Below are 12826 nucleotides of genomic sequence, written 5' to 3' on the forward strand. Positions count from 1 at the left end.
GTTTCTCTCCGCTGTGAACGGTGCTTTTTTCTTCCATGTTTAAAATCTGACAATATTCAGGTTACGATAAATTGGCCGATTGTATCATTCCCTGATGTGATGTTTGGTTTCAGTTTCCCAACTGCAAATCGTCCCCTTCTAAAACCCTGTGAAATTGGTTTAAAACAGAAAAAAGGGAGTGAGAGAGACCCACAAAAGCACAAAGGCAGGCTGTGAAATTGAGCTGAATGAATCTGGTCATTTGTGGGGCCGGCACTGGGAAAAAGTGACCATGAAAACTGCTGGATTCAATTGATTCACTCATGTCCTTCAGGGAAAGAAACCTGCCAACTTGTCTGCACCCAGGTCCTATCCCCGGAGCGCCACATATCCTGTTACTTCCCCGAACCTACACATCTTGGGGCACTAAGGGGCAATTTATCATGGCCAATCCATCTAGCCTGCACGTCATTGGACTGTGAGAGGAAACAGGAGCACCCAGATAAAAACCCACGTAGACACGGGGAGACACAGTCACCCGAGGCTGGAGTTGAACCTGGGTCACTGGAGCTGTGAGGCAGCAGTGCTAACCACTGTGCTCCCCTTTTTCAAAGAACTGTAACCATTTTGTGAAATGTCTTATTTTGTTAAAGACACAGTATGAATACAAATTATCTTCGCTGCCCTGATTTTGTTGTTCTGCTCATCAGTAAGAAATTGGAAGTGAAAGAGTGAAGCAGTTTGATGGACAAGTTGTTCAAATTCTGTCACTGGGAAGAATTTCAAAACATTGCCCCTAACAAACATGGCGGCTACGCATGCGCCCTTCTGTTCCACCTCTTTCTCCAATTCCTCTCCGATCTCCCATCCGCCAAGGAACAGCAGCCAGGCCGGAGCGGGCAAGAGGTGACACCCAGGGGGAGCAGCAGCCGAGAGGGTTACAGCGAACCCTGGTGGACTGGAGGGGAAACAGCAGCAGCACAGTCTCTGCGCAAAGGCTTCCGCAGTTCAGCTGCTCAAAGACTCTGAGAACCTCTTCAAATGTAAACTTCAGCTTCTCACATTCACCTATCCATCCCTTCCTCCATCCATCTCGCCCTCCCTCCCTCTCCCTCCATCCACCCCTCCTTCCATCCATCTCACCATCCCTCCCTCTCTCCATCCATCCTTCCCGACACCAAGAACCATTCACTCTGCACAGCAGTTTCACCCTCATTCCCCCAGTCTGTATTCCAGCCTTCATCACATCCACGCTGCTCCCAGATATTTTAGACCAATAGATATTACAATTCAAACTTCACAATCTCTACAATTTAATATTTGTTCAGTAACCTTATAGACAGCAGAGAAATCATCAATTCCAAACCAACCCGAGCTGGAGGATATATTTATACATTTTCTCATTTCACAATAAACCCACACACTGAGTTTCAAATTTGCTTCTGTCATTATTTTAGTGATGATGTGGAGATGCCGGCGTTGGACTGGGGGAAACGCAGTAAGAAGTCTCACAACACCAGGTTAAAGTCCAACAGGTTTATTTGGTAGCAAAAGCCATTTGCTTTCGGAGCACTGCTCCTTCATCAGGTAAGTGGGAGTTCTGTTCACAAACAGGGCATATAAAGACACAAACTCAATTTACAAAATAATGGTTGGAATGCGAGTCTTTACAGGTAATCAAGTCTTAAAGGTACAGACAATGTGAGTGGAGAGAGGGTTAAGCACAGGTTAAAGAGATGTGTATTGTCTCCAGCCGGGACAGTTAGCGAGATTTTACAAGCCCAGGCAAGTCGTGGGGGTCACAGATAGTGTGACATGAACCCAAGATCCCAGTTGAGGCTGTCGTCATGTGTGCGGAACTTGGCTATCAGTCTCTGCTCAGTGACTCTGCGTTGTCGTGTGTCGTGAAGACCACCTTGGAGAACGCTTACCCGAAGATCAGAGGCCGAATGCCCGTGACCGCTGAAGTGTTCCCCAACAGGAAGAGAACACTCTTGCCTGGTGATTGTCAAGCGGTGTTCATTCATCCATTGTCGCAGCGTCTGCATGGTTTCCCCAATGTAACATGCCTCGGGACATCCTTTCCTGCAGCGTATCAGGTAGACAACGTTGGCCGAATTGCAAGTGTATGTACCGTGCACCTGGTGAATGGTGTTCTCACGTGAGATGATGGCATCTGTGTCGATGATTCGGCATGTTGTGCAGAGGTTGCTGTGGCAGGGTTGTGTGGTGTCGTGGTCACTGTTCTCCTGAAGGCTGGGTAGTTTGCTGCAGACAATGCTCTGTTTGAGATTGTGCAGTTGTTTGAAGGCAAGAAGTGAGGGTGTGCGGATAGCCTTGGTGAGATGTTCGTCTTCATCAATGACATGTTGAAGGCTCCGGAGACGATGTCGTAGCTTCTCTGCTCCGGGGAAGTACTGGATGACGAAGGGTACTCTTTCCGCCGTGTCCCGTGTTTGTCTTCTGAGGAAGTCGGTGCGGTTTTTCGCTGTGGCGCGTCGGAACTGTCGATCGTTGAGTCGAGCGCCATATCCTGTTCTTATGAACAGGATTATGTAAATTATTTTGTAAATTGAGTTTGTGTCTTTATATGCCCTGTTTGTGAACAGAACTCCCACTTACCTGATGAAGGAGCAGCGCTCCGAAAGCTAGTAGCTTGTGCTACAAAATAAACCTGTTGGACTTTAACCTGGTGTTGTGAGACTTCTCACATTATTTTAATGCCCAGCAGATGATTTGGACTGAAATTGGTCTCAGTCTGTCTCTGTGTTGTGAGTGTGTGTGTATTTGTGAAGTCAGAGTGTTTTTTTGTCTGCATATCTGTGTGTGCGAGTTTGCCTGTGTCTGTCTGAGTGTATGTCTGTGAATGTGTTTGTCTTCGAACTCGCCTGTTGCTATTTCTGAGGTTAGTTTCAATTCTCTAAATAGATTCGTCTGCGTTAATATAAAAAAAATAGTAACAAGAAAAATACAGCAGCACAATCCTCCAACGTTTCTATGTTGAAAATGACCCTTCAGTAGCCTGAGGGTTCAGTGATCTCCCAGGCAGAGGCCATTTACCTCACTTCGCCACTAGAGGGGGCTCCCTCACTGTGATTGTGTGGAATGAAGGAGTCTTGTGTTATTGTCAGTATTTTCATGTTTAAAAGATGTTTTTGTTAAAAGCTCATTGTCCGTCCAGTGACTCTGTTCATCCAGATTTCTAAAACAAAAAGGCAAAAGTTACGGTCATTTGAGCCAGGGTTTTATTCTGGGACCTCCCTGTCCTGAAGTAACATCAGCTGGGATTGTAACTTAGCAGCAGAAACCCATCTTCTGTTCTATTCCCCCAATTCCCACAAAACAGTTTTTAGATTTGGGTGAGTTTGTATAAAATTGACAAAGGAGGAGATTCAAGATACTTAACAAGTGAATAAAGGCAAAAGATTCCACAGATTCTGCACAAACAAAATAAACTTTACTATACACAGTGAGAAAGGGGAAACAAGTTACAATATGTGGAAGGTAAAACATTCAAGGACTTTAGAGAGGAAAGGGAGATGGGATGGTAGTTTACAAGGGCATGTGTCAAAGATATTTTATTGAGAAGTGGGTGATGATATCGGATTTGAAGGAGAGGAAGATATTGACAATATCAGCTGATATGGAGAAGTTGTGCTGTCAGTAGCTCAGTGGGAATAGGATTGAGGGATCAGGAGATGGGTCTCATGGACAAGATGAGCTCTAAGAGGACATGAGGGGAGGCAGGAGAGAAACTGCAGAAAGATGAGAGTTCAGAGCTCAGACAAAGGGCAGCGTTAGAGGAGGTTTGTTCCAGTGAGTTAGGGGAAGGAGGGAAGCAGTGGAGACAGCTGATTGGATTGTCTCAAACTTAGTGACAAAGAAGATTGTGAGTTTTATTCCCAATGAGCACTTGTGGGGCGGTGAAGATGGAAGAGGGACAAAGGGAGAGCAACTCAAAAGGGATTCAGTTGTGCTGATGATATTAAAAAGATTCACAGTACTGAACACAAAGATAATTTATTTGACTTTTATTCAGAATATTAAACCGTATAACTGGCTGGAGTTCATTAACATCAACAAAAACAAACGCAATGAACATATTAGAGTCCTGGATAGGATTAACAGCAGATTCCAATCACTGTGGTTACTAGTGAATTCTTTGGTGTCTAAGCAGGTAGGATGACTGAGTGAATCTCTTCCCACTTTCAGAGCAGGTGAATGGCCTTTCCCCAGTGTGAGCTCGCTTGTGTCTCAGCAGGCTGGAGGACTGAATGAATCCCTTCCCACATTCAGAGCAGGTGAATGGCCTTTCCCCAGTGTGGGTGCGCTGGTGTAGAATGAGGTCATATGATCGCCTGAACCCAGTCCCGCAGTGAGAGCACCTGAACGGTCTCTCATCAGTGTGAACACGTTGATGGGACGTCAGTTCACCAGAACTTTTATAGCACTTCTCACAGTCAGAGCATTTAAAAGGTCTCTCCCCAGTGTGAACTCGCTGGTGTGTCAATAGTTGGGATGACCAAGTGAATCCCTTTCCACACTCGGAGCAGGTGAATGGTCTCTCCCCAGTGTGAATTCGCTGGTGTACAGTAAGGCTATGTGAATGCTTGAACCCAATACCACCGTGAGAGCACCTGAATGGTCTCTCATCAGTGTGAACACGTTGATGGGACGTCAGTTCCCAAGAACTTTTGAAGCATTTCCCACAGTCTGAGCATTTAAAAGGTCTCTCATCAGTGTGAACTCGCTGATGAGCAAGTAGATTGGATGACTGAGTGAAACCCTTCCCACACTCAGAGCAGGTGAACGGTCTCTCCCCAGTGTGACTGCGCCGATGAGTTTCCAGCTGGGATGGGTAATTAAATTCCTTCCCACAGTCCACACATTTCCACAGTTTTTCCAAGGAGTGGCTGCACTTACGTTTTGACAGGCCAGAGGATCGGCTGAAGCCTCGTCCACACACAGAACCCATGTACGGTTTCTCTCCACTGTGAATAGTGCTTTTTCCTTCCATGTTCAAAATTGGACGACTCTGGCAGTTCCTGATATGATATTTACTTTCAGTTTCCTGACTGCAAATCGTCCCCTTCTAGTCCCTGTGAAACTGATTTAAAACAGAAAAAAGGGGATTGAGAGAGAACTCATAGAGACAGGTGATGAACAGAGTCCAGACCGAAGCAACAGTTAAAAAAAACACGCAGGAGGCCAGGAACTGAGTTCTGCATCCAACACGCAGCCTGATTCAAACCGTCTCCTAACTGTGTTTCTAAATTCGAACCTATAAAAGAATAACACAGAAAACTCTGTAGAGACTGTATCTTCGACAAAAAAACAAATCCTCGAGATATTCAGCAGACTAGGCAGCCTGTGAGAGTTACAAACAGAACTGAGGGCTCAGGTAGCTGACCTGCCCTCAGTCTATAATGAAACATCTAGAGTCAAGCACTGACTAATGGCGGTCACATTTCCCACAATGCTCTGCGCCCCAGAAACCCCTCTATTCAAAAGTTGCTCACCGTAATTCACTAATCATAGAATCCTTACAGTGCAGAAAGAGGCCATTTTACCCATCGAGTCTGTACTGACTCTGAGAGCATCTTTCCCAGGCTCACCCCCTATCCCAGTAACCCCACGCACTTACTCTGCTAATCCCCATCCTGACCTTTTTCTTCACCCTGCCTGCAACCGCAACAATATATTCTGTACCCGACTCTTTTCCTTTCCCCCTCTGTACTTTATCAAATTATGACTTTTTTTTCTGTATAACACGCAAGAAATAATTTTCACTGTATCCCAGAACATGCAACAATAATAAATCAAATTAGACCCTACACATCTTGGGACATTAAGGGACAAATTTAACATGGTCAATTCACCTAACCTGAACACGTTTGGGCAGTGAGAGGAAACCAGAGCACCCAGAGGAAATGCACACAGACTGGGGGAGATTGTGCAAACTCCACACCTGAGGTGGCGATGTTGGACTGGGGTGGGCACAGTAAGAAGTCTCACAACACCAGATTATTTGGAACCACGAGCTTTTGGAGAACTGATGAAGGAGCAGCTTTGACAAACGGTCATCTGGACTCAAAATGTCAATTATTTTCTCTCTTTACAGATGCTGCCAGACCTGCTGAGATTTTCCAGCATTTCCTCTTTTGGTTTCAGATTCCAGAATCCGCAGTAATTTGCATTGATTCCAAATGAATTTATTGGACGTTAACCTGATATTGTGAGACTACTTACTGTGCAAACTCCACACAGACAGTCTCACACCCACGGCTGGAATCGAACCCTGGCGCTGTGAGGCAGCAGTGCGAACCACTGTGCCACAGTGAAGGGAGTTTGCCGCAAATTTCGGGTGATAACAATGGGCTGGATGTTGCTCAGAATGTGGAGCACTGCAGCAAAGTACAGAGAGACAGAGACAGAGCAGCAAACTGGACTGAGAAATGGAGTCTGCAGACTGGAACTGGCAGCATGAGGAGAGGTTATTTAGTCTAACACTCACAGCAATCTACAACCCACCCCCATTACCGAGACAGTGAGACAGAGATTACAAACACTCACCAACACAGCTCCACTGAAACGTCCCAGGAAAAAGAGGGAATCTGTGGCAGTTCCTGTCCTGATATAGCCCCAGGACTGTCACTCAAACCCCCAACCCGGCCCAGTTCACAGCTCAGCCTCTCAGCTTGCAGCTTCCTGCACCTTGAGCCAACCCTGCCCAGGTGAGGGAGGGATGTGGAACCACAGAGTGGGGGGAGGGGTGACCTCCTGCTGTGACCCAAATAGTTTCTCCTTCCCCTCCCCCTTGGCGCTCTAAGCTCTCAATGTGGACAGATTGCTGGACTTTGCAAAGCCTCACTGAGCTGCGCCTGTCCCTTATCCTGGGTCACCCCCTCTCCCTGGGTTTAGTGTGTGTGAAATCGCTGCTTGTTTCCCTGCTGAACTAAAAGAGACACTTTACAGCCTTCAGAACAAAACTGAGTCCAACAATTTTACACCACAATCTCTGCCCCCATTGTGTTCTGTGTTTCGTTGTTGCTTTTTTCACCTCATTTCCCTCTTGTTTTCTTTACTTTGCATTCGGACTATTGCTAACCGGCTATTCACACCTCATCCAGAACATCTTTTGTGCCTTTACTTGTCCCATTAACACTCGTTTTGGTCTTGGGCTGTGAATCATGTTATCAGTTTGCAGATTTTTCATTTTGTTCTTCTCCACCTCCCTCTCTCCCTTCTTCACGGGTCTGGCTTTCCCTGTGTGGCTCCGGAGAACGAGCTGGATTTAAGACGTCTGAAAGAGAGAGAATGAGATGTTTTTTTTCTCTCAGAGGGTCTTTGGTCTGTGGAATTCTCTTCCCCAGAGAGCAGTGGAGACAGAGTCATTGAATATTTTTAAGGTTGATTCATTGGATTCTTGAGAGGAAAGTGGAGTTTTGGCCACAGTCAGATCAGCTGGGATCTTATCTGGAGCAGAGCAGCCCAAAGGTCTACTGCTGCTCCTGATTAATATGGATATTTAACTGTGTGTTTTACTCTGTTTCTGCCTCCACACAAACTGCCGGGCCTGTTGACTCTTTGTGGCGTTGACTGTTTTATTTCAGATTTTAACACTCTAACCTCACGGTAAACTATTGCAGAAGATACGGAGGCATGGGATTGAGGGTGATTTAGCGGTTTGGATCAGGAATTGGCTAGCTGTAAGAAGATTTTAAACTCTCTGGGAACTGTGCCCAGGGACACACACACACACAATTAATCCAATTCTCCTGGATTTCTGCTCTGTAACATATCACTGTGAAATCCAACAATTAATCCAGTTCTCCTGGATTACTGCTCTGTAACATATCACTGTGTAATCCAACAATTAATCCAGTTCTCCTGGATTACTGCTCTGTTACATTTCACTGTGTAATGGAACCCGCTCCTGCTGCAGTGAACATACAAACACAGCGAGGGAGCCCCCTCTTGTGGCGATGTGAGGTAAATGGCCTCTGCCTGGGAAATCACTGAATTCTCAGATTACTGAAGGATCTTGGAGGATTGTGCTGCTGTATTTTTCTTATTCCTATTATTTTTATTTGAATATATTTTAATGCAGACGAATCTATTCTCATAACTGATATCAATCTCGGAAACAAATACAGACAAACTCATAGACACACAAATACTCAGAAAAATGCAGACATACATATGATTCCAAGAATAAATTAGATATAGCTCTGGGGCTAAAGGTATGGGAAGAAGGGGGATCAGAATATTGAATTCGATGATCAGCCATGATCAAAATGAATGGCAGAGCAGGCTCGAAGAGCCGAATGGCCTACTCCTGCTTCTAGTTTCTATCTTTCTATAATCTCACACAAACACACACACACGCACAGATACACACTCATACATACACACGCTCAGACACACACGCTATCTCAGACACTCTCACAAACACAGAGACAGACTGAGACCATGAAGGGTTGATGTCAATCTCACTCCAAATAATCTGCTGGGCAAATTAAAATAACAGAAGCAAATCTGAAATTCAGTGAGTTTTGTTGTGAAATGAGATAATGTATAAATACATCCCCATAGCTCAGGGCGGGAGTGGAATTGATTATTTGTCTGCTGTCTGAACAAATATTACATTGGAGAGATTATAAAGTTTGAATTGTAATATCTAATGGTGTGAAGTATCTGGGAGCAGAGTGGATGTGGTAAAGGCTGGAATACAAACTGGGGGAATGAGGGTGAAACTGTGGTGCAGAGTGAATGGTTGTTGTTGTCGGGAGGGATGGGAGGAGGGATAGAGAGAGGGTTGGGGGAATGACCTTCCAGAATGTATTTTCCAGCCTTGAGATCCGGGAAGTTTTCAGCATTAAAACAGAAAATGCAGAAATAAAAAATCCACACTTTTCCAAGTACCAGTTGATTGTGCCCCAGATTATTGGTTTCATTTTTCTCCACCGCTGATGTTAAGATGATTGTTCTGTAATTTTTTGAACAGGGATGTAACATTTCCAATCTCTCAGCCTTTTGGCACCACAACTCTATGAGAAGGATTGGAAGATTGTGGCCAGAGCCTCCACAAGCTCCATGTGAAGGACAGTGTGTGTCAGAGTGCAGCAGTCCCTCAATGTCAGACTGCAGTGTCAGCCTCGATAATGTGCTCAGCTTGATGAGTATTTCCTGTTGTTATTGATGTGGATCATTCAGAAACAATGGACTCTGATGATGTCATCCAGTCCTGCTGCAATGATGTCATAGAGACTATTACATCACAGCAGAGCCTTAGTAGTGAAAACAGTTTTGTTCCAGACGGCAGCAAGTCCATTACTGATAGATCAGCAAATAGAAATACTGGGTCACAGAGCACAATATTAGGATGGATGGTCAAAACCTTGTTTGGAGAGACAGACCTTAACAAACACCTTTAATCTGGACAGTTAGGGAGGGAGTTTCAGAATCTCATATCCAGGCCTTGTTACATTCACTCAAAATATTTTACAGAAATTGATAAGTTATAATGATCAGGAAGGTTTGAAAAGCATTAATCTCTTCTCTTTGGAACAATGTTGACCCATTTTCTGTCTCAATCTGTTTCTCTTTGTCTCAGTTTACGAACTTCCATCCCATTCACTCTCACTGTCTCTTTCCCCATTTACTTTGCTCCCTCTATTCACTTGCTCTCTGTCTGTAATAATCACAGTGGCTGCCGGTGATTCTCTGGCTATAATCAGATAAGAAATTAATCCGAAGTGTGCAGTCCCACCCAGCTGGACAACAATGGAGAGGCACTGGAGGAAGATGGTTTGGTCAATGGTGTCAATAACTGCAGACTGGCTGAGAAGCACAGTGACAGATAACTTACCTCAGTCATATTCACACAGTAATTTGAGACTTTGGTAAGAGCTGGTTTAATACTGTGCGAAAGACAAATGTAATCGGAGGGATTCACACAGGGAACTTCAGGACATATGGGCAGAGATTTGGGAGACGACAGGGATTTTGGAAGTTGTAATGAGAGATGGGCCGGAGGGGAACAAAGACACTGGGGTCAAGGATGAACTCGTGGGAGGAAGGGAAGCAACAGAGGCAGCTTTTTAAATTTCATCTATGGGACATGGATGTTGTTGCATGGCCAGCATTTATTGCAAGTTGCCCTTGAGAAGGTGGTGGTGAGCTGCCTTCTTGAACAACTGAGTGGCTTGCTCGGCCATTTTAGAGTCAACCACACTGCTGTGGCTCTGGAGTCCCATGTAGGCCAGACCAGGCAAGGACGGCAGATTTCCTTCCCTAAAGGACATCATTAAACCAGATGGGTTTTTACGACAATTGTTTCACGGTCATCAGTAAATTCTTAATTCCAGATATGTTTTATTGAATTCAAATTTCACCATCTGCCCTGGCGGGATTCAAACCTGGTACCCAGAACATTAGCTGAGTTTCTGGGTTAACTGTCTAGTGTTAATACCACTAGGCCATCACCTCCCCTCAATCTTAGTGACTGAAGTCGGGAATGGGTTAATGAACTTTGTCACACTTAAGCATTAAGACCCAAACTCTGTGATTTTGTTGAGAACACTGCAGAGTTCATGTTTTCGTCAGAGTTCGGTGTTTTTCATGTCTGTACCAGATAAGAGGAACAGCTATTCTTGTTATTAAGAAATGCGATTAACCCAGCTCGAAATAAGCTAAACAGTCTCCATTTTTATGTACCTTTGTTTAACACGATGGAGTTGACATGTATGCCGTCTGTCTTTGAATCACCATAGATTCATATATATATTCATCATACGTTATTCATCTTATCCTGATATAAAGTATTATACAAACTTGTATGTAGATTAGTTAACTTGTTTGTGCAAAACCTGTGATGTTGTTTCAAGGATATAAATGACGAACAATCGTGGCCTTGGAGATCGAACAAACTACGCAGAGGAAGATACTGCTAATACAACAAGAATCTCACCATGAACAATGACAGACATCTTAGAGAATTGCAATGTAATGAGGGCGGGGCCCGGGACATATATAAATTCTGTTCTTACTTGTGTTCGATGAGAAGGCTGGGGGTCCACTGTTAGGAACCTCACTTCTCCCACAATTGTGAAAATAAACACTGCATTTTGAACCACTAATAGTGTCAGAGGTTTTTTACCTACAACAGTGACAAAGAAGCTCCATGCGCTCCTCACACTTGTTGTTGGAGGTAAGGATGGAGAAGACAAAGGAGAGGGAGAGCCCTTCAAAAGGATCCAAAGTGAACATAGAACATAGAAAAGCTACAGCACAAACAGGCCCTTCGGCCCACAAGTTGTGCCGAACAATTTCCTTACCTTCTAGGCTCATCTATAACCCTCTTTCTTACTAACCTCCATGAACCTATCCAAAAGTTTCTTAAAAGACTCAATTGAATCCGCTTCCACCACCACTACCGGCAGCCGATTCCACGCACCCGCCACCCTCTGAGTGAAACACTTACCCCGAACATCTCCTCTGTACCTACTCCCCAGCACCCTAAACCTGTGGCCTCTCGTGACAACCATTTCAGCCCTGGGTAAAAGCATCTGAGAATCCATTCTATCAATACCCCTCAACATCTTATACACCTCTATCAGGTCACCTCTCATCCTTCGCCTCTCCAAGGAGAAAAGACCTAGCTCTCTCAACCTATCCTCAAAAGGCATACCACTTAATCCTGGCAACATCCTCGTAAATCTCCTCTGCACCCGTTCTATGGCTTCCACATCCTTTCTGTAATGAGGCGACCAGAACTGGGCACAGTACTCCAGTTGGGGTCTGACCAGGATCCTATACAGCTGCAGCATTATCTCCCGATTTCTAAACTCAATTCCTCTATTGATGAAGGCCAGTATTCCATACGCCTTCTTAACCACAGTCTCTACCTGTGACGCTGCTTTGAGCGTCCTATGAACCCGGACCCCAAGATCCCTCTGTTCTTCCACACTGCCAAGCATCTTACCCTTAATATTATATTCTTCCATCCTATTCGACCGACCAAAATGAACCACCACTCACTTATCTGGGTTGAAGTCCATCTGCCATTTCTCTGCCCAGTCTTGCATCTTATCTATGTCTCTTTGCAACTGCTGACATCCCTCTACACTATCCATAACACCTCCAACCTTTGTGTCATCAGCAAACTTGCCAACCCATTCTTCCACTTCCTCATCCAGGTCATTTATAAAAATCACAAAGAGCAAGGGTCCCAGAACAGATCCCTGGGGCACCCCACTGGTGACCGACCTCCACCCTTTGCCTTCTGTGAGCAAGCCAGTTCTGAATACACAAAGCAACATCACCTTGCATCCCTTGCCCCTTCACTTTCTCCATAAGCCTTGCATGGGGCACCTTATCAAACACCTTACTGAAATCCATATAAACCACATTTACCGCTCTTCCGCCGTCTAAGTGTCTAGTCACATCTTCAAAAAACTAAATCAGACTCGTAAGGAATGATCTGCCTCGGACAAAGCCGTGCTGGCTACTTCTGATCATACTATTCCTTTCCAAATGTTCATAAATCCTGCCTCTCAGGATCTTCTCCATCAACTTACCTACCACTGAGGTTAGACTCACCGGTCTATAATTTCCTGGGCAATTTCTTCTCCCTTTCTTGAATAACGGAACCACATCCACCATCCTCCAATCCTCCGGAACCTCTCCCGTCTCCATTGATGACGCAAAGATCATCGCCAGAGGATCAGCAATCTCTTCCTCACCTCCCACAGTAACCTGGGGTACATCCCATCCGGTCCCGGCGATTTATCTCACTTAAGTGAGTTAGAGACATTAAATAGATGCAACACAGTGTGTTCAATAT

The 12826-nt window shown here is 44.9% G+C and overlaps 1 protein-coding gene across 1 annotated transcript; it reads right to left on the bottom strand.

The window, feature by feature from the left end:
* Positions 1-4129: 4129 nt before the first annotated feature.
* On the bottom strand, positions 4130-9859 carry LOC144482876 (uncharacterized). Its single transcript, XM_078201715.1, has 2 exons — positions 9851-9859; positions 4130-4897 (listed from the first exon to the last, which is right to left on the bottom strand). Exons 1-2 carry the CDS (start codon positions 9857-9859, stop codon positions 4130-4132), a joined length of 777 nt encoding a protein of 258 aa, XP_078057841.1.
* Positions 9860-12826: the final 2967 nt, after the last annotated feature.

This window comes from Mustelus asterias, unplaced genomic scaffold (genome assembly GCF_964213995.1).
Source record: "Mustelus asterias unplaced genomic scaffold, sMusAst1.hap1.1 HAP1_SCAFFOLD_43, whole genome shotgun sequence".
Lineage (NCBI taxonomy): Eukaryota > Metazoa > Chordata > Chondrichthyes > Carcharhiniformes > Triakidae > Mustelus > Mustelus asterias.